At 40.0% G+C, this 23,441-nt stretch overlaps 1 protein-coding gene across 1 annotated transcript in view; it reads right to left on the bottom strand.

The window, feature by feature from the left end:
• LOC133991830 (sodium/potassium/calcium exchanger 3-like) overlaps nucleotides 1-23,441 on the bottom strand; it is a 58,176-nt gene that overhangs the window by 10,492 nt on the left and 24,243 nt on the right. The window contains exons 3-6 of the mRNA XM_062430407.1: nucleotides 9,924-10,000; nucleotides 3,887-3,961; nucleotides 2,737-2,821; nucleotides 208-311 (exon numbers count right to left, since the gene is read on the bottom strand). Of these exons, the coding sequence (XP_062286391.1) occupies nucleotides 208-311; nucleotides 2,737-2,821; nucleotides 3,887-3,961; nucleotides 9,924-10,000 (341 nt within the window). The remainder of the gene's footprint in view (nucleotides 1-207; nucleotides 312-2,736; nucleotides 2,822-3,886; nucleotides 3,962-9,923; nucleotides 10,001-23,441) is intronic.

Genomic DNA, 23,441 nt, shown 5'->3' with positions numbered 1-23,441 from the left:
CATGCATAAACCAACAATGTGTACGCGTGTCATGCAAGCTTCTGTAAACATTATGCACAAATTCATGAGTTGACTCTCCCGCTTTCTGTTTATGTTGCTGAATATTTAAAGGTGACATTAAGGCCGTCGGTTGTACTCTGTGAAAATGCCACCAGGTCAGCGGCGGGGGCTTGGCTGCAACAATGTAACACTGCTATGACATCATACCTGGCCAGCGAAGAAGCCGCACACACCGATGATGCAGAGGATGTTGAAGACGGCTGAACCCACAATGGTTCCCACACCCACGTCACCTTTGGTGATGAACACCCCTGGGGAGAAAATGAGCCAACACATACAGACACACACAGACACACAACAGAAGACATCAGGGCTCCATAGTGAGCGCAGATGAGCACAGTACTCGACATATCCAGCTAGAAAACAGAAGATTGGTGAAGTCTCTATGTATAATTAGAGATTTATACACAGGATAGTGATGCAATGTGGCAGTCCAGCCTTTGATGCTCTCTTGTTGGTTCAGACAGATATTCTGTCATACGCAATCATGATCAAAGAAAACATATTGCTTTTACTCCTCAGCAGCGTTTCTTTAGTAGTTATAAACAGGGAGACACTGATATCACTTTTTTCATATCAAGTACGAGTGCTTGCATTGGGTACTTTCTGAAATCAAATACCGATATGAATACTTAATAATACCATCACAGTTCTAACAATTACTTTGAAAACATGTTTTATTTTGATCAGATGTTTCTCACTCTATATATATAATATACAAAATGATGCTGCTGGTGACATTTAAACATTTGTGTTTTCCTGAACAAACATGCCACTGCCTTCATATATCAGTGCTGTCTTCCACTTTCCACACTACTGCATGTCAGTGAAATGTCTCTTGATGGCTGCAGCTAAGGTTCTGTTCATTGTTTCGATGCTGCGGTCCTCGTCTGTTTCTTTGGTCAAAAGTCTCTGAAGCACGAGCACAACAGGAATCACATCTGAGGCCAAAGCATCAGAGGAGCTGAGGTTAACTACTCAAAGAGACAGAACAGATAGTCTTTTCCAGAAGTGTCCATTGGTGAGCAGTGATATCAGGGAGCTGATATTCAGATCCAAATATTCCCAAAGCCCGCTTCTGCTTGACAAGAGACTGTGGCATGGGTAGAGGGGGCTCCACAACGGAATGTGCATTTCCACTATTTTATCATTAGATTTCAGGGTTTGTTTAAAAGAGATGTCAAGCAATTTTCTTCTGTTTTATACATGTAACTACAGAAAAATATGTGTATTGGCCTCTGAGTGCTTCCAAAATGCGGGGGACCTTCAGTGTGTTTATATATTTAAAACGTCCAACTATTTTATGTCCAATTATTTAACCTCCAAGTGCCACCACATTGGCCAAACTTCTCTAAGCCAAAAGACCCTTCTTAACAGCCAACTAGAGGTTTTGAGTGACACATGGCAGGCTAGGGAGTCCAGGATGACTGATGGCCTTGATCATGTTTTTGGCGTTGTCCCAATGCTTGGCTTGTAGAATGACTCTGGGGAATGTGGAGTAAAATCATTAACCCATTGTGAAGTTAGTCTGGTGAGAGACATTCTGGCGACACTGCTGGCCAAAACCTCAGTGGTGAAGCTGCAGGTCGAAATGTCCTGCAACAGGCTGTTAGACATCATGCAGCATTGGTAATACAGTTTCTGTGATGTGGTGACGGATCTCATACTTCGGCTCCATTACATTAAGAAGATGACGAAATCCCGGCCGGTCATCAACAGCAATGTACTGGGTTAGAGCTACTGTTATTTTTACCACCCGTGGGTTGTCTCTGGACATTTTCTTTGTCTGGTGTTTGCTGCCAAGTTTGTAGGTTCTCTTTTATGCCGTATGTGCTCAGCATTCTAATGGCCTATGCTACTGGTTTACCCTTCAGTGCTCCGTCTTGGCACTTGAGAAAGACCCCTCCACTCACACACACACACACACACACACACACACATACACACTCTTCAGGAATGGATCATCTGGGAACTTTGTTTCACCATCTGGTGTCCCTGAAAAAATCAACATGTCTACAAGGAGGAAGATCCACCATCCCACTGGTGGATTCTCACAAGCTAGTAACACCACTCCCTCGCTGCTTTGTAAGACTATCCAGCCAATCACGCAATGTCGCATCCAAGACCTCATGGTACGCTATGATTGTTGGGTTACTACCACTCAGGCTGCGTCAACAGCTAGGTGTCATTGTATGTTGCAGTACACTACGGACCTCATCACATGTGAGGCTAGGCCTCATGCCGCCGTTGCCCATAGGTATGCCTATGCCACTTTGGCTAATGGTCAGTCTACTGCTGCTCAGGCTGCATCAGTAACTATACTAGTGGGTTAGACCTAACAACATCATGGTGCGCTAGCACTGCTATCTGGCTTAGTGCTAGCTAGTAACACAACTTTTCTTGCTAACTTGCTCGACTCTGTGGAAGATGTGAGGCCTCTCTTCCTCGGCCTTCACATCACGCATCACCTCAGGTATCGGAACAATACCCGATACTGGTATCAGTATTGGTTCATCCCCAGTTTTTACATAAGATGCCTTTAATGTAATTCAGTACATTGAAAGCCATGTTTGTTTACTGCCATCGTCTTGGGATAAAAGCATTCAAAGGCATGCATGATTCAGTTTGGTTAGAACAGAGTGGGTAAAGAGAGGGAGGGATGGTTATGGTGAATACCTATGACGGACGTGAAGAGCTCAGGAGCCGAGCTGCCAGCAGCCATGAAAGTTGCACCTGCTACATCCTCGCTGAGATTGAGACGCTGGGAGAGAAGGGGAAGAAGAGACAAAACAGAAACAAAGAAATAAATATAGAAATCATTATAGAAAATCCAAACCATTCCTAGACACAAACAGAAGGAGATCAATCTGAGCCTAAACCCTGATGCATTGACCCTTAGCTGAACATTACGAAGATTGCAAATAAGCTGTCTGGAAGCAGAAAACTTGATTTGTTCAATATGACATCTCACTGATATGAAAATGGGTTTGTAATTGTGTTTTCTATTGTACTTTTTAATTGGGAACCATGAAACTTGTTCACACATAAACAATACAAAGACTATTCACATGGAAAATACTGAACTTAGTCAGTTGCTTGGAGACAGCCTGGAAGACGAGGAAAAGCCATTTATTGGGTGAAAATTTGATTTTTACATAAGCAGTTCCTTTCTTTTACTGCTATTTGGTGCCAGCTTTATTTAACATTTGGTACATTAATGTTGGTCTTGTGTATGTGTTACTGGAAGAGGTTTTGTTGTATTTTTGATGTTTGATACCCAGTCTTGTAATCCCATAACACAATTCTAAAATACTAAAACTACACTTTGTTCATGGAGATTGAGCACAATGATACACGAAAAGACAGCATAAGTGCAGGAGGGAGTGCAGGCTTCAAACTCTATTGGCAAGTGGGACAAAACACTTTCATTACATGAATTGATAGATTTCTGTTGACTGATAAGTTTGTCTGTACACTTTTTCCTGTACAGTTCTGCTGAATCAAATATCTAGTAGTCGTCCTCTCGCCATCATATCAGAAAGAACATACACAGTTCTACAAACGATGATTGAACGGTGATTTAAAATCTCTTCTTGGTGACTCCTTCCATCTTTTGTTCATGCGAAGTATCACAATATTTCGTATTATTGGTTTTGTATGGTGCAGATTTACAGTCAAAACTGAAAGAGCACTGAAATATTTACTGACCTACCAGAAGGACAGTCTTGAGTCCAACATCGTGCACAAGCTCAATTAAGAAATTTAATGAAAAAAATTATGCAACCAGTAGTTATTGTTTTTGGAAAGTATCCTACTCAATTCATACCTCACATATCTTCTCCAGCGAGGGGACGAAGTAGTCATCGCAGATGAGGGCCAGGGCACAGAACATGTATATAGTCTGTGAAGAGAGAGAGTGATAAATATTACAGGGATTAGTTAAGTATGACCATGTTGCCTGATGTGATTTAAGAATGTGAGATGATGGGGTGAAAAGTCCAGGACACGTTAAAATCGGCTCCAGCTGTATCTTTAACTGCCAAAAATCAAGGTGGCTGGCTGTTAAAATGTTGGCAGGAACCAATGATTTACCAGCGATTTTCTGTCTGAAATCTCTTGTTCCTCATAACTGTTGCATTTACCCTAAATAACAGTAAAGAACGCTTCTCAGATCTCACTGGGACATTAAATTTATATGTAAATTAACATGAAAAATGTAACAGCTAGTGTGGTAATTGAAGGCCAAAGATTACCGTGCAAATGCGGTACAGTGCATTAACGGATAAGCGTTAAAAATTCATAAAGGACATAACTAAGGGACCGCGCTATTTACATTTTTAAATAAGGACATTCGTTTTCACTTTTTAAAAATATACTGACATTAAAAAAGCATTACAGTATTAATATGAACTTTGCTTGATACTGAAAAAACTTGATACTAAAAAGCAGCATGACCTCTGACCTTGAATGACACTATGGGCTCCAAACTAAAGAACAGAAGAAGAAGTCCTCGTTTTGAGATAAATGTCTTTGAAAGTTTACCAGAAGGGAATATGAGGCTTCAGTTGTCTGAGTTATCTTGCACAGTTTCAGTCTTTTTGATAAAAATTCTCTTTTTGTGTCTTGACTGACTATTTTCTTAAACAGTTGTAGAGGAAGGATCGTAACAAAAAGAGGGAATTTAGCCCACAAAATACAGGAACTTTGAAAGATATTAACTTTATTAACTAAAATTTTAAGTACATTTAAAATAAACATTTCTACACAGAGCGACGGCTGTGGATATGGTCCTCCATCACTTAGTACATTATGCAAAGTGCATTATGAAGCCATCTCTTTACGGTTAGTATGAACGAGAGGAATGATAACAGCAAGAAAAAGCATATGTAAGTGTTCATTTGGACACATGATTATTATTTTAGGGCAGACCTGGAAAAAAATTGTGAATGTACTCTTTAATGGTCTTACCGTAACAGGATTCATTATCACTACAAGTAGTGTATAAAGTGCTTTTAATGCTGCCCTGTCTTGACATCACGTAATACACACAACATGGACCACGGTGAGAAATAAAAACAAGATGAAGATGAAAGACAGAATGCAATGATCAAGAGAAGAGGTGTCAGGTAGTGACGGCAGACTGACTGGAAATGTGTGAACAAAGGAGAAAGCATGAATATTCTTACACTGACTCTTTGTAATAATGACGCCTTTCAAAGACGTGCAGGGTTGAAATCTTACAGCAGGAATAATGCGGAGTGTGACTATTCTTTATTTCCTTTTGTGCTCTGAACTGGAACTTTTTTCGATTTCCTGTTCCTGAAAGCAGGTGAGAATGAGCTCAACTACCCCTAACGCCTACAATAGAGCAGCGACTGAGCCTAGTGACTATGTGTGAGTGTGTGCGTGTGTGTGTGAAGAGTAGAGTGCCATAAACTCAAGGCAAGCAGTCACTGAAGCAGATTTATTAATTTGGGGCGAGCGAAGGTCAAAGGTCGCATGTAATCCTAATAACAGGGTTTAATCTTGATTCAGGGTTGAGCTGGAGGGAAAACAACACGCTTCACTGTGTGTGTGTGTGGGTGGGTGTGTGTGTGTGTGTGTGTGTGTGTGTGTGTGTGTGTGTGTGTGTGTGTGTGTGTGTGTGTGTGTGTGTGTATATCAGCTAAGGAAATATATGCTGAATGTACATTTGTTTCGATTTGCACACATGTTTTATGTGTGTGTGTGTGTGTGTGTACAGATAGGAAGTTCTGAAATAAGAGTTGTGTTTTTCTAATGGCAAATCTTTTCTTAGAAGTGATGATGAAGCATTAATAGGTTCTACAGAATTGGAGGGGAGGATCGGCATTGGCAACACAGCTGTCAAGAGAACAACAGCTGGAATTGAAAACTGTGATGAATAGAAATATGTTACAAGAGTTTTGTCTTCAAGCCAAATCCAATACCAGAAACAAACACCGATAATCAATAACGATCTTCAGCTGACACTGGAATCACTTCACAGCAGCCACACTTGTGGCTCCATCACAGGATAATACAGCAGGATGTAATCCACTGTTTAAGTCAACATCCGTGACCCCCGACCATATGTTGCTACACATGCTGCATAATTCATACTACATAAGCCACATGGTGATGTGACAGCTGCTGTGTAATTTATTTGGTTATTTTTTTAACAGCATTTTCAGAATTAGAGTTGTTTCATATTATGACTTCAGAGGGCCTTTTATTTATTTTTTATTCTCTAACCAGTAATAGCGAGAAAATAAGCATTCGCAAGTGCTGATTAACAGTGAAGCAGAGCAGCTGCAGGTGGAGAGAGAGAAGAGAAGGCTGCAAGCACATTTATACAACTGTGTATTCTGGTTGGGAGGCAGAAGTAGGACAAAGACATTGTTCTGCAAGTCACACGTCTTGGCTACAAAGTCTCAAAGATGAACAATTATTTTTTTAAATTCACAGAAATAATTATAATAGTGTTTTTGCATCCAAATGTGATAAACTGAACTCATTCGGCTACATCAGTAAACTCCCCATTAGTCGAATAATTGATTAGTCACTTGAAAGAAAATTAATTGACAACCATTTCTAAAATATATTAAGTTATTAATAGTAACTTAGAAATGTAAAAAAAAGTCAAACAATCTCTGTTACCACCTTTTCAAATGTGAGAATCTTCTTTTTGCTGTTTTATACATCATTATAGATGAAATATCTTTGTGTTTTTGATTGTTGGGTGGATAAATCCAGCCGGTAGAAGCTGAGCTGAGCCCTTAGGTCTTCTACTCAGTGTTTTTTAAGTGTACCTCAGACACATTTTAAGACTCTGGGAGACTGTGCCGTCCATTTGACAGCCCTAAAGCTTTGGAATATTCTCCCAATAGGCTTGAGGTCCATGGATACTGTGTTCAGGCAGGCATTTAGGTAGTTTGTGGTATCTATGTCTGTTCCCTTTGTATATTTTATATAGTGTCTTTGCTTTTATTTATCTAGATTTAATATGATTGTATTTCATTTTATGTATTTTGAATGTGAAGCACTTGCACTGTAAAAGGTGATATAGAAATAAAGTGTGATGGCCAGTATTAATTTAGAATTAATTTTATAGACTTCAAAATTCATCAATTATTTAAAAAGCTGATTCATTTAGCAAAAAAAACCCCAACTCAAAGTCCAAAATGACTCTTTTCTGGATGTTGCTACAACATCCCACAGTCTTCATCAACATGAGATGTGGTTGAAAGCACGGGAAAAAGCTGGTCGGTGGATTTTGAGTTAAGATTATTGACTGTTACCATGGTGAAGAATGAGCTTTCAAGCTCAGCAGGCGTTAGCTGTGGCGCTAATTTAATGCTTTTCTTAAAGGTATTTTCATCATTTCATCATCATTTTTCATCTCATTTATCTTTTTGGGGTAGCTTCAGTGGATGTTTTGTATGTCATAGTTCAAACACATAGTAGTGGGCAAGCTTGTCCTTAGGTTCAACCAATTGTGTGTCTGAATTTTTACAAAAATAAGAGCTAGAAAAAGTTGTACAGAGTTAGAACTGTACAGTATACTCTGCAAGTATTAGGCCTGATTGTCCTTCCTCAACAATACACAGCATGCTGTTCTCACCACAAAGTACAGTACAGCAACATCTCCTATGAAATGACATACAGTACATTATTTTAAAGGTTACACAACACAAAGAAATAGTTGGTGATAATCTACTATACTTTTTTGCTGTTTTAAATGCCTGAGCATTCCAGAAAAGGTTGATTTCATTTCCCCCCGTGCAGCAGGGAGAGGCCAGCTCAGAGGGGGGCTGCACTGTAAGTAGTGACATCGCCCGTAATGTCAAACATGTACTTGCATAATGGTCCGCTCGGAGGTTCTTAGTGCTCTGTTTATGTACAGCAGAGTTCAATGGAGAAGCTGCTGCTGCTCTGCTGGCATGAGCTTCCATTACAGTGATTCCATCCGGAGGCTATCAGCAACAGCAGAAGAAAAACATGGATCATCATGTACTGGAACATTCTGTCAGTCATGTTAGAGTGATGGACGAGGGGCTTCATCATAGCCTCGACCTTACATGCTGACCCCTGCTGGGCCGCGCCAGAGAGGCCGGTGTGACTGGTCATGTGTGTGCTGAAGCAGTGAAATATAGCTGGAAAAGAGGGGAGAGGAGAGGAGAGGAGAAGGGAGGAGAGGAGAGGAGAGGAGAGGAGAAGAGAGGAGAGGAGAGGAGAGGAGAGGAGAGGAGGGGAGAGGAGAGGAGAGGAGAGGAGAAGAGAGGAGAGGAGAGGAGAGGAGAGGAGAGGAGAGGAGAGGAGAGGAGAGGAGAAGCTGTCTTCTGTTCAGCCAGAGAGAAAAATCCTGAAGCTCTGCCCACACACACATCAGGGTTTTAGGACAGACACCAAACAATCTGGCCAAACCAAATCATCTCAAAACAAAAAGAAAATGATATCAAATATTGGAACGAAACCACTAAATCACAAAGGAAATTAGAATTCTATTTGATTTGAATAAAGAGTACATGGTAGCAGAATACCTGAACACTGTTACTGATAGAAAACTAAGGATTTGAACGAGGTTTCTTTGAATAAATAAAAAAACATTGAATAGAATTGAATATAATTGGGTTTGTATTTCATTATATTGTATTTGATATGATTGCTGATATGTGGCTATTATTTAACATTTATTGCTAATCATCTATCAATATTAATTTACTGTCCTGCTTTGGCGATTTAGGTTTGTGAACTTTTATTCCAATTAAGTTTATTTGAAGCTGAGTTTTAAATTTACCGTTGCACCATTTGTTGCCTGACAAGAAATATCCACTACTTAAGAAACTAAAAAACTAAACATGAATGATTGTGTCACCGATACATTTTGTTGGAGAGGTTTGGATTTTGATGTCGCTGTTAAAGTTTATTTTCTTTCAAACTCATCCCATTAAAAAATAAAATGCTTTCGTCCCTCAATTCTGTCTGACTTCCCTACACTCAGCCACGACCTCATTGTTTCCTACTAAAGATATAAATCTTTACAAATAAGTCATAATTATATGGTTTCATTTTTATTTTGTTGTATTGTTATTTCCTAAGTCAGCTAGACACTGTGGTTTTTAGTTAAAGTTACTTATAAAAGAATAAAGAGCGCATTTGTTGGACTATTTTCAGCTGCGGGTTAATACAACTATAATGAGTATTTAAAACAGCAAGATGGTATATGTGGGATGGCTCGAAATAAACTACCATGTGAATGTTCATTATAATGAAAGAACATGTCACCCAGTGCAACAGTGAGGCTCTTTACAGACACAAAAGTTGGTGTACTGATAAAAGCAAAAAGTCACAAAGTGCACTGGAAACAGACAAAAAAAACGAAACCATCAGACCTGCATCAACAGATGAGGTGACAGTGATGTTCCTCAAATGAACACATCATTTTTTCTACATTGTTTACCACCGTTTGAGGTTTAACTGAGGTTCTTTTAATCCATCTTGTTACACTCCTTTTCCGTAACGGTTTATTGGCAGCCGACAGAGGAATCGGAGCCAAGAGTCATTCATCTCGCTGAACTTACAATCTATTTTAAATGTATCTATCTATCTGTATTTGCATAACAGTAGAAGATGGAATAAACTATTTTCTTTTTGCAGCTTTTCTGGAAATTGAGTTCAAATTTGCACAACATTAGTGGTAGATGGAAACATGGCTTTTGAGTTACTGAACAACAATGAGAGCTCTGTGACACAAAGGTATAGAAATGCTATATATGGATAGATTTCTTACCAAGACAAACATATAATATTACCAGACAAACACACATGAATGCAGAGTCTTATGTAGGTGAAGGTAAACTTACACAAAGGACATGCAGGGCCACCGCTCCTTCTGTTCTCTCTTTGTGTGTGAACAGGTCAGTAGGGAACTCGTGCAGAGCTGGAAGAGACAGAAACAATCAGCAGGGTTAGAAAATGTTCAAATACGATGGATCGAGTTTGCGTGTATGAATGCGTCTGTTGGAAGAGTGTGATTTGGAGGACATATTTTCAATGCCCAGCGGAGAGGTCGACCCTACGAGAACAGAAACCCATTGTACTCATGTGTACTGACAAGGAGCCTTGCCCAGAGACTACCTTGTCCTAGTGTGTGTGTGCACGTGTGTGTGTGTGTGTGACAGTCTAACTGTGCCCTGCCAAGGACTGTGTATGAGCGTCGCTTCCTCGGAGAGCGACAAGAGAATAGGGACATGAAAAAAGTGAGCGCTAGGAGGACAAAGCGAGGGCAAAGAGGAGAGTGAGCATTATAAAAATAGAGCGAGGGATATTTAGGGTATGGCAAGTGGGATGGAGAGCAAAAGGAGAGAGAAAGGGTGGCGGAAGTTTAACCGCAATTTGCAAACTCCACTTTTCCCCGCATGGGAATGTGAGAGTACAATTGAGCAAGAGAGAGCGACTGTGAGAACAAGATTCAGAGAAGAGTGGAAAGTTGGCAGAAGCGAATAGTGTGAAGGAAAACAGAAAGAGGTGAAAAAGAGGGGCTTTGGATTTAAAAGGTGGCTTGAGTTATTCTACCCCTTCTCCATGGCTTTTTGACTTGTTCCCCTTTTCTCAGCCCCGCAGTCCCTCCTTGATTGCCAAAACCAGTGACAGGCGCTTGGCTGCTGGAGAGTGTTGAGAAACCTTTGCCTCTCGCCCCTCAAGCATCAAGTCACCCCTGTCATCATCTCCTCCCACACAAAACCAGAGCCCATTCACAGGTCACTGAAAATATATATCATATTACATATTTCCGAACTTATTCCCTTGGAAATGACAGCCACGCTCCAGAAAGAATGTAAGATTAATGCTAATGATTCCTAGCATGCGCTGCAATAAATGGTGACACTGGATTCAAAAGCATTTTATTGACCATTAAACAAAAACAGTCTTGACATCTTTTTGAAGAGAAAACAAGACAACTTGCAGCTTGCAGAAGTCTTCTTTAACAAATGCTGCAATCATAAGCCACCTGACTAACTAGCTTACCTACACTAATAAGCTACTGATACGTCGAATGCATAAAAGAGTCAGTGTTTAGCCTCAGTCTTTTGGCATACCTTGAATATATAGAATATATATATACATATCACATGCATACTGTATGTAAGATTTTGTTACAGGGTTCTTGTTTCAAAACAAGTCAGCCACAGACAGAATTATCTACCAATTCACAAAGTTAACATTAGCTAACCAACCACCTATCTATTAGCAACACTTAGTAGATTTGACAGTTGCCAACCAGAAATGAGAAGCCTGATTTTAACTAGTCTTGTCTGAAATCATTTAATTAGTCATTGTTTCAAAAATGGTAAGTAGTAAAGTTTCCAGGCATCGTTTGCAGATATTTATGTTATCGGCTCATCTTTGTAATCTAATGTTGTTCTGTGAAGTGCTTAAACACTTAATTTACAGTCAATAAATGTATAAGATGATCAACACAAAACTATTCAAATTGTTTGGTAATTGATAACGCTTTAAAGTCAAGCAATTCTATTGTTGCAACTTCTCAAATAACTAAAATAACAAAAAACCAAGAATAAAAGTCTACCGCCTGCTTGACTATGTGAGGCTATACCTTGGCCCAGTGGTCCACTGAGCTAAATGTTAATGCTAGCATGGAACATAATCACATTGACAGATAACATTCTGATGTTTAGAAGGTAAAATGTTTTTGATGTTCGCCATTTTTTATCATGTTAGCATGCTAACATTTGACCATAAGCACAAACGTCCAGGCTGGTGATGTCATTAGTTTTGCTGATTATGGTCATAACACCCACAATTGGATAAATTGAGATTGTCATTTGATGAGAAGAGACTATTGACGTCATAACAATTCATCCTGATGAGGAACATGAATGTCAATCCATCCAACAGGTATTGAAATATTTCATACTCCACACATTCTTCACTTAACTTCACAGATTTAGGCACATGACTCTATTGTTAGTTGGCTCCAGGACAATGAGACCAGCTATGATCTGGTCATTGACTACTTTCAATGAAACATATTTGAAACCAAACATATGATATAAATTCTGAGACCACTTTCTTATTCTGGATAAGTGGTCTCAGGCTGTAAATGTATAATATCAAGTTCCTTTCAATGACAAAACATAAAAACTTAAGTAAATAATTAAATAAATAACAATTCAAGCAAATTAACTGATTGGCACAGCTACTGCTAATGAGACAACAGGGACACAAATGCTAACAAGCAGCATCATGCAGGTTTAGAAGAGACTGACTTAATAAACTACACCCGCGGTGCAGTGGAAATCTATGTAACATGTCAGCAAGGTATGGTTGTGATTCTCAGAGCTTGGGTGGCATCACAGGAAGTTGGCATTTCTGCATTTATCTTCATCACATTAAGAGACAGGAAACACAGGGATAGATAGAGGGAGTGGTACTGAAGACAATTTGTGAAGCTTACAGTTACATGGTACGTGTCTTACACAGTGTGGGATGACTACTACTTCATTCGGGGGGCCACTAGAGAGACAGTTACGCCAACCATGAGTGGGTGAGTGACTGAAAGAATGAATGAACAAACCAGTTTAGGAGTAGTTGAGTAGTTTAACATTCCACCTACACTCATTATTTCAAGCTCACTCCTTAACAACGTGTTGCAGAGAGAAAATAAAAGCAGGATAGTTAACTACTTTCCCACTGCTTTCTCCCACTCTCCCCCTTTATATACTCTGTTGACCTGTTTGCATCTACAGTATCTCGCTGTGTTTAAGTGGCTGCAGCCCTCCTCTGCACTGTGTTCCACTGCTTTAAGTTCTGAGCAATACCCTGGTGTATTTCTGCTGCATTCATACTGCATGTATTTCAAGTTCTTATTTATACTATGATTGCATTTTAACACATTTATAGATCCCATTTCTCAGCATTATTTTTGAACCGTAATATGATGCAGATATTTTTATAGATATCTAATTTTCTATTTTTCTATGCTTATATATATTTCTATTCTAAAATGTGAGAAACTGTTATATGAGCCAATTTCCCCTCAGGGATCAATAAAGTATTTCTGATTCTGAAACCTAACACAATGCAGAGCTGCCTGTAAAAAAGCCAAAGAGGGTACGAGGCAGCAGCAGAGCAGACGGCCCTCTCACAGCGACAGCTGGATGTGTTTAATATTTACTGTTACAAGCCGGTGTTAGCTAGCTCAAACTCAATCCAGCCAAAATGTCAGGCTTGTGTGTGAAGGGAAAGAACAAGAACCTCTCATGACATGATTTAGAGATACTGTATATGCAGATGAGAAATAGACAACACTGCTGGCAAAAATGCAATAAAAAACACTAGAAATGATGGAGAAGATGTGGATAAGAGTAAAAGGCAACACTAAAAAAAGAAACTAACTAAATTAGCAGAATGCTGAACTGACTCATGAAGTCTTCAAAGAGCCTGCAGATAAAACCCATACTGCTAATTACTCTTCCAAGAAGCATGACGTCCGATTTCCCACGAGAGGTAGGTACACGTGCAGCTGTGATGCATAACAACACACTCCTACAAGAAACCCACTGAACCTTCATGTAAACAAGGGATTTTATACACATCAACACTGAAAGGTTCCACTTCACAGCACCTAGCTCCTTCTAAACCTGAATCAGAAACACATGCTCACCAAAGTACACAGGTCTGTAGATATGTTAAAACATACCGAGGTCTACACTTAAAGTATAATTCAGGTTAATTACAGTCTCTTTTTTTCAATAGTTGCGGCGATTGTTTCTATTGTTAAAGATATTGCTGATACTGATAACACATTGACAGAAGACATATTGATAATGAAGAACAATGGGCAAGAAACACAATCAGACAAACTGTGAACAACTTACTTTATTAGAATCTAAAGCTAAAGGTAGAACCCCCGAAATATCAATAATAATCCCATATGGCACAAGTAAAACTTGAGCACACACAATTACACCAAACACAACAATAAAATACGAGAAAGTTGGTTTTCAAACTGGAGTAGATGTTTCCAAAGGACAGTTTCAGTAATAATTTTGCCTGTCTTGTCAAATAAGTTTGGTTAACCTGGGGTTTGATTAAAACTTGTCTGGTCATCTGACTGCTTGTGTTTCTTGCCCCATCTGACTTCACTTAAAGTGGACATTACATGCATATTTCCAGAATAAAATTTACATCATATTCTGGGGCTCAACTGGAATATCTTTGCATGATTTATCGTATACTGGCCATTTATCCAGTTTGTCCTGCCTGAAACAGTCTGTTTTTAGTCCCAGTCTCTTTAAGGCTCCCCTTCCAAAAGCCCACTCTGTTCTGATTGGTTAGCTTCTGGATGCTACATCTTGGGGTTCAGAGGCTATGGAAATAAACTGGAGCAAAAGTATAGTTTCACTTCTTGATCTTGTTACTCGAAAAAGAAACTTCTTAAATACATCCTATATGTGTTCGAGTCCGAATTTTATCCAAAATATGCGAGTGGACAACACCAACAACATGTGGAATAACCTTAGCAACAATGCCTATGGAACGGCCATTGGTGTCAGTTTCCAATCAAAAATCCAAGAAAAGGTAGTGCTGGAAGTAGGCACTGTAGTAGTTGGTCCTACAGTCCCCACTTTGGGTCCTACTTTGAGAAGTTTTCGATCTGGGTTCTGCAAACTACATAGCATAGAAACTGTCCTCCTTAGAGTCACAAATGATTTACTGATAGCTCTGGGGCATGTTCAGTGTTAGTATTGCTTGACCTCAGTGCAGTTTTTGATAGCATCAACCATTCCGTCCTTACAGACAGACTAAAACAGCTGGCGGGTATTACTGGCACAGATCTGGACTGGTTTCCCTCGTATGTAGCCACCAGGAATTTGTTGTTTCTGTTGGTGAATTTACCTCACGAACAGCCCAGACTAAACATGGAATACCACAAGGATCCATCATGGGACCTGTACTGTTTATCCCATACATGTTACCCTTGGTTCAGATAATCCGTCATCACAACATCCCATCAACATCTATGCAGATGATATACAGCTGTTGCTGTCATTTAAACCTTCTGACACCAGTAAATTTGCTTCACTACAAATCTGTCTATATGACATAAAAAGCTGGATGTCCCAAATACAAAAGTTCTCATCATTGACCCTGAACTCTTCACAAAACAAATACAGCCACTCCTTGGCCCTCTCACATAAAGTCAGCGACAAAAATCTAGGTGTTATCCTGGATACTACCTTGAGCCTGGAGCAACATGTAAAGAAAGTAGTCCAGTCGTGTTGTTATCAGCTGAGGAATATTTCCAAAATTAGCTCAGTTCTGTCCTTCAGTAACACCGAGAAAAATTATACATGCTCTTTTATCCTCCCGCTTCAGTTATTCTTAATGGCTTGTTTACTTCCCTGAACAATCAAGCGATGGAGCAGCTCCAAATTGTTCAAAATTCAGCAGTTAAATTATTGACCAAACCAAAGCGATTCTCATCCATCACCGATCTTCACAGCACTGGCTTCCAGTTTCTTTTAGAATCCATTTTCACATACAAGGCTTTGAATGATCAGGCGCCCAAGTATGTAACTGAGCTCTTCACACTGTATTGTCTGAAAAGGCCCCTCAGGTCTACTAGTCTCGGCCGTCTAACCATTCCACAGTCTGGGTTAAAAGCTAAGGGTGATTGTGACTTTGCAGTACTGGTTCCTCTGCTCTTGAACAGCCTTCCAGTGAGCATCAGGTCAGTTGATTCTGTTACTTCTTTTAAATCTTGACAGCTGACAGACTACACTTATGTGGTCATGAGCTGTTGGTTTTTATTTCTTTTATGGGTTTAATCTTTTATGTGTGTGTGCATATATATATATGCATGGTGGGGAGCAATTTTCATACATCATAAAGTATATAAAATGATGGAAAATCACAAAAAAGCAGGATATGTCCCCCCATGTCTCCATGTACCCAGATGTCAGCTATTAAATTGCTGCGTAAAATGTTATTACCAATATGAATGTTGGCCAAAACGACATAATTGTACAGTAACCAAGAGGAGTTATCCTTTAAATAAGTGCCATCTGTTACTGTGAATAAAAGGGAGACATGATGACCTCACATATGGTTGAAGTGTACTACAGAAAACAGTGTATCCATTATATCTAGCCTATAGCTTATTAAAACACAGTTTTAATAATCAGAGTTACTTCAGTAAACCTGAACAGGAAAACCTACATCAACACAACAAAGTGGACAGCAGGAGTGCAGCCACGTTGAGGTGGATGACGCTCTATACATGAGCAGGTGAGACAAAGGGTTCGGCAGCTGAGTCTCGTCAAGTGGACACACGGTGATGGAGACGAGATGGGAGAAACGGGCAGCAGATGCGCTCGTCTGCATAGCCTCGTCTGGTTTACGCCACCGAGGCTTCACATACACACACCAAGCACCTTCCTCACTGATGCATCCTACACCCTGCTTCACTCCATATGCTGCCATGTGTGGGCACTTCACATGATGTCCATATGTTTTTACAGAGATTTCTCGTTCTCAATTTTTATTTTTTTTAACAATTAGACTGACCCTGGTGTTGGCACGCATACCAACACTTCCCACACACTTCCACACATACCAATACACGCCAACGGCTTTACTCTTACTGTTTTTTAAAAGCTTGAATCAAGTAGGAATAGTTTACTTTTTCTTTACTTTCACACATTCACACACTGTGCAGCAGCCTATTCACAGTTAGGTGCTGGCTAATCGCACAAACATTTAGCTGATCTGTTTCATCAGGACTGTGTGTAGTGGTTTGATCAGATTTGACTGGCAGTGGCCTGATCACATGAGCAAAGACTCACACTACTGACATCAAATTCTCATTCAAACAATGCATACATTCTGATCATCTTTTTCGAACTCACTTTAAACCAATTAAAAAGAGCTCAGACAAAAATCTCTTTATTATAATAACCAGAACTGTTCTAACTGTGGCAATTATATATGTTCATGTACCCCATAGCTCATAGTAGGAAGCTGATTTAGGAAATTTAAAGGGGACCGGTTATACTTTTCCTTATTTTCAGTAATATGTTGTTACAATGTCAGATGTTCACATTAAACGTAGCCAAAGTGTCAAATAATAAATTAAACATCCCTGTGAGCAAAAAGCCCCGGTTTCAGGCTGCTCTGAACGCTTCGCTTCGAACTGTTTTTCTACTTTTAGCCCAAGCTGATGTTGGTTGTGACGGATTTCTTTATGTGGTCATCTTCTCCACACACAGCGTGCAAGTTCACTGCTCCACTCCACTAACATTTTTCCATTGTTTTGGGGGTAGTCACGCCAAGCCGTGAGTTGAGTTGAGCTGGCATGCTGTGAGTGTTTTTCCATTACGCAGCACAGCAAAGTAAAATAACTAGTTTATCTGTTGGAGGTATCAAACATCATTCTCACGGTGGCTGTTTTCTGCTATTCCTCCCTTCATGATTTCTAACTGGTCCACTCAACAAAGAGCTCCAAATAGCTCTATATCTTATTGTATCGAGCGTTTTTTAGCACTATTAACGAAGTTCTGCTAATTTCCTGTAAATTCTACATTCTAAATAAAAGTATCCCATTATGAAGTCATTTAAAAGCTTTTAATATAAGGCAGTAAAGCAGGATACGTTGGGTTTGCATCAGCAGTAACTTAACACAACTCCGATGCAGCTGCTCCTCTGCATACTTCCTGAAGTTGACCAATCAGAACAGAGTGGACTCATTAAGAGGGGAGCCGGAAAGAAACAGGAGCTAAAATTGCCAGAGGCTGAACTGAGGGACCGCAAAGCTATACTAGTGGAGTCCTACAATAAAAATGTAGAGCTTTAAAAGAGCTTTAAAATACATTACATTGTTAACATCTGTCATATCTTTTCACACCAGACACAAAGGAATTGTTTGAGGCAGCATGTTTGCATATAAAGTTGACACGAAGTTGCAAGTGGATGCAAACAGATGTATATTTGCTCCGGCTGGCACAAACTGAGGTGAAGCCGCACTCACACAAATTACAAATGTGTCAACATGAGTGAACATTTTGCACTCGAATGCTTTATAAATTTAGTTCCAATTACGTTTCGAGGTCAGTCAGAGGCTGAGCTGAGCTGTCACACAAACACAGCACAGTCAGTGCATAAAGTATGGACATTTGGGATGAATAAACACGCACTGCTAAAACACAAGTCATGCAAATAACAAGAAAATTAGCTTTGTGTTCAATTCAAGGTAAAAAAAAAAAAAAGTTTCAACACCAATATAACTCTTGTATATAATGTTACTATTTTATTACAATTTGTTTTTACTACAATTGTTTTTATTGCGTGTGTACTTACTTATTATTTGTTGTTCTTTACTCTTTTTATTGATGCTCTTTTTAGTGATGCTCTTTCTATTTTTGCTATCCACTTGTTGCTGTAACACTGTACATGTCCCCACCATGGGACTAATAAAGGTATATCTTATCCTATGGGATCGTATCAAGTGGTGTGGTATGGTATGGTATGGTATGGTATGGTGTGGTGTGGTATCGTACGGTATGGTATCATATGGTATCATCTGGTATTGTATGGTATCATATGGTATTGTATGGTACTGTATGGTATGGTAGGTATGGTCTCGTATGGTATCATATGGTATTGTATGGTACTGTATGGTACTGTATGGTATGGTAGGTATGGTATCATATGGTATAGTATGGTACTGTATGGTATGGTAGGTATGGTATCGTGTGGTATCGTATTGTATGGTATTATGGTATGGTATGGTTTCATGTGGTATGGTATTGTGTGTTATCGTATGGTATGGTATGGTATGGTATGGTATCATATTGTATTGTATGGTATCAGATGGTATGGTATGGTATGGTATGGTATGGTATGGTATGGTAGCTTATTAAATGAAATACACTGTTTTTCTATTTTTCCCAAAAAATTGCTTATTCTTATTTCTGGCCACATTTGATACATGAGCAACAACCAGAGTCCAGTATACTGAATGTCTCATAGATCCAAACACCATTCGTTAACACAAGGACACCACCAACATACAACTATACAATCAACCTAAAAGCACATAAGACCACTGCCAAAATGTTTCTTTTAATTACACAAAGTTAGCTTCTTATGCCACTGCTGCATTTAATTAGTGACTCACCCTCACATTATTCAAATTGGGCACTTTCAGCTTGAACAAAATATTGCATACTTGTCTTTTTTAGAGCTGCCAGAAGATACCTTGCATCAAGTGAAACCTGTCAAGGTGAAATTACAATGCACACTATAGTGGATGACAAATTCATGATATCAGTCTATTTAAATAGGAAACTATTTTAAAAATTTCTTTCAGAGATATTAGATCACAAAGCTACTTTCAGGATTTTGGATAAAGTTAATTAACAAACATGTCTAAAGAGCAGATAAAACAATATAAAGCATGCACCGGTCCACTTTACTCTGTTTCATCAATGTCAGCACTGCCTTGGTGACTGTAACGCAAACTCCATAGCAACGGAGTGAGTGTATCCTTGAAGCAGAGTGATTTTAAGTGGCAGAAGGGAGAGGTGGGCACAAATAATAGACTGCTAGCCTTAACCTGAAGGGAGTCACTCTGCTGCTGCTGCTGCTGCTGCTCGGCAGTACACTTGCCATTAGCAATGACGTTTGATGTACAACATGCAGAGCTAAGGCCGAGATGCAGTACATTATGCATGATGTTTAGGGATTGGAAAAACAAACAAACATATGCCTTGGTGTATGGTGGGAATGGTGTTGGTGTGTTGGGGGTAGTGGACAAATAGGAAGAGACGGGGATGTATGGATGGAAGGAGGTAAGAGGAGGATAAAATGGGAAAGCTTTCAGGGGGAAAGACGCTACCTGAACTTCCCAGATCAGCCAATAATATTTGTTGTGCTGAGGAAGCTGAATGTAAGGGAACTGAGTCATGGACATGAGAGGAAGACTAAGAGAAAGATAAAATGATGTAGTTGGCTTGGTAATTAGCGCAGTTGTAAGTGAGGTCACTAGGATGAACCCTTAACAGCTGCTGATGGTGCTCTGGCCTCAACTACCCCTGCTGGCTGTAGTACACACACACACACACACACACACACACACACACACACAAGCAAACAACCACACACACAAGCATACTAACACCCAGATGGAGCGAGACACAAACCAGCGCACAAGACACACAAATACACACACGCATAAAAACACATGAGGCCAGTGAGATTTCCATTGTTTCGCTTTCTGCAATCACCCGCTCTCCCCCGTTCTTCTTCACTATGCACAATCAGCGGCAGTCAATGTATCAATCAGCAATCAGGCTTCAGCTTGCCGGGGGACACGTCCTGCCTCAGTCTGCTTCATTCTCCCGCTGGAGCCGACTACCCCTGCCTGCATCATCCCATGCCAGTCTAATTTACCAGGCAATTTGGAAGGAGCCACTGCGAGCCACTGAGGGGCTCTGAATCAAGATGTAGCACGACTTTGGTTTGTTTTTTTCCCCCGAGCTGGATTTCTATGGCACCTTTGCTTTTCCTTCACGCTCTGCCAAACATGCTCGGATGCACAAGCGTATCACGCCAGCCGTTGTGTTTATTATTTTTGCCAAATCTCCTTTGCTACCTTCTTTGTCCTCAGACTCTTATATGTACTTTGCCGCCAGTTGCAAAGCCAAGAACTGGCTTTGCAACTGGCATGATGATTTTCATTATCTATTTATCTTAAAAAAAAAAGACTACTATAACAAAGACTCTGCCTGCCCACACCTCCTACACATATTTGAAAATAACAAAAGTGAAGCATGGAGTTTCAGGTGGCATGTCTTTGTTCTAGAACTATTTAGAGTACATGGATGTATTAAGAGGACGGGATATCGCATTGAGCCAAAAGTGCCCCAGTGGCCAACTGTGGCACTGCAACAAAAAAAATCCACTGTGGCTAAAATGGCATTTTCTTTGGCATACGTCCATTGCAAACAACGTCAATTATTGTAATGTATTGTTAAAATATAAAGATTTAGATTTAAAACAACATATTTGTGGCTAGTTTTTAAAGGTTTACATCTTCAGTTTGATGATTTTGATCTTGTCTTGGGATGTGATCGCAGTAACAAAAATATAGACTATCGCAAGACTTTTCCTTTAAAAAGCTTCAATTTACAATGATGTAAAATAGTGAAAAAGCTAACTTTGATAAGCATTCGATCCACGATCTCTTCAATGTTAATTAACCTAGAAAACCTCTCCCAGATAATGTATTGATCCTATAGGTTTATATTCAGGAGTTTCAATTATTTCAACTTTTGCATTATTTTTACATCCCTTTGACTCTTGTACCTCTGACTTTTGTGAAAAAAACAGATACTTTCTAACACAGTTGTTCATCTTTACTAATGGTGAAAGTTTCATGTTGATCAAAGCCGTAAGCCGCGAAACAGCACCTCCAACTTTGCAACTCTACTAAATAGTGTGACTATTAGATTTCTGTCAATCAGCATCAAATGTAGTTACTGTAACGGTTGTAGCACCACTGAGGTTACATTTCATCATGTCATTATTTACAGTATGTGGGCAAGTCAGTGTCTTTATTTATAGAGAGAGGGGGAACACAGAGGAGGAGAGTAGTGGGAGGACTGTACACAGGCATATGTTGGTGTAACATTTGCTCTTGGCCTGAAACTCTCCCTTCACACATCTACTGTACATCTCCCCCCGGATAACCACTCTCCTCATCTATACCTCAAACTCCCTCACTCCTTCCATCCTTCCACGTTTATTTTTAACCAGCGTAGAGCCGGGGATGAAATGGTGAAGTAATGCTTCGGAATCTTTGGGGAATATTCTGCAATCTCTGCTGTTTAAATATAAAATATAGAGCCAGGAAGCCCCCGTGCCCCAGCTATGCCCCCACCCTCCGTCATTTTCTGCCTCGTGCTTCCACCTCTTAAAGGCTAAAACAACTGGCTGCTGCATATTTTAGCTGTTCATCACAGTAATTATGAGATATATGTGGATGTTCACTTCATATCTAATGAAAGCCAACGCCTTGTATTAAGAAACATAACCACAGTTCAGGTCCACACACTCACTTACATGACACTGCCAAAACACGTGAACAGTAAAGTAACCATCAGGAATTCAAGTGTGTTATCCCTCCCTCCTTCCTCCTCTAACAGGTCACGCAGTTAACCAGCATGGATGTTAATGGTTTCATTAAGGGGCAGAATGGGTTGATAAGCTAATATATTCACTGTGAATTATTCAAAGTACCTTGGAGACTGAGAAGCTAATGCAAGCTGCAAGTTGTTAATGCGTCTTTGCCGTTAACCACAATGGTAATATTACATTGGCGAACACCTCGTTGTCAACATATTACACCGTTAAGTGCACCAAGTAGCAGAGGCCAGGTCAAGGCAGGCGAATTAACAACGGTCCCCAAAAATGTCTTAAACGTGATGATGTCAACCCTCCTGAGCGAGCCTAGGAGTCTTACATAACACGGGGCAAAGCAAGGCTCCGTATGCTCCAAAAAAAATAGGTGGGGGTGGGGGGGGGGGCACTCAGGGTTGGGTGAGTGTGTGTGACTAAGCAAGAGAGAGAGACAGCGAGGGAATGCGAGAGTGTGTGTTTGTGTGTGTGTGTGTGCATGCGTGCAACAAAAATTGTGCCCCGCTCCCCTCTCGCTGATGATATAATACTTTCGGGCCGTTGTCAAGGAAACGAACAGGCACCGCTGGCTGGATTTGGCATTGGGGGGTAAGATGACAAGGGGAGGGGGTTGTCTAACTGCATTTGGATATTTGGATGGCAGGCTCTTATTTGGATTGCACTGTATGCGTGTGTGTGTGTGTGTGAGAGAGAGAGAGAGCGAGTGTGTACAGATGCTGTTGCTGTTTTGCTGTTCTGATGACTTAGCATATTATATTACAGTTTGGTCCAGACCAGATCCAACCCCTGGAGTAAAGGCTTGAGAGGATTTCACTCTGAGTGTGTATGTGTGTGTGTGTGTGTGTGTGTGTGTGTGTGTGTGTGAACAACAGATAGACAGAGCTGTACAAACACACTTCGATCTATATGTGATATTTGAAAGCAGTTGATGAAACTCTCTTGTTGTTTCAGTGTGTCTAATAGGTGAATCCCTTTCCAAAGACAGTCTAGTTCTATCAAATATAAAAAGACTTACTGGCTCACAGATCAAACTATTATATATTTAATCACAGTGTCTGAAAAGCAAAGCTCAGATCAAGCTGGCATATGTTTTGGTTTTTCTAAGTAAAAGGCCTCATCTTAAATAAACTGGATCATTCTGGTTCATTACAACTTGAATG

The sequence above is a fragment of the Scomber scombrus genome, chromosome 2 (genome assembly GCF_963691925.1).
Source record: "Scomber scombrus chromosome 2, fScoSco1.1, whole genome shotgun sequence".
Classification (NCBI taxonomy): Eukaryota; Metazoa; Chordata; class Actinopteri; order Scombriformes; family Scombridae; genus Scomber; species Scomber scombrus.
The sequence above is the reverse complement of the archived record's forward strand: the minus strand, read 5'-3'. Positions and strand labels throughout refer to the sequence as shown.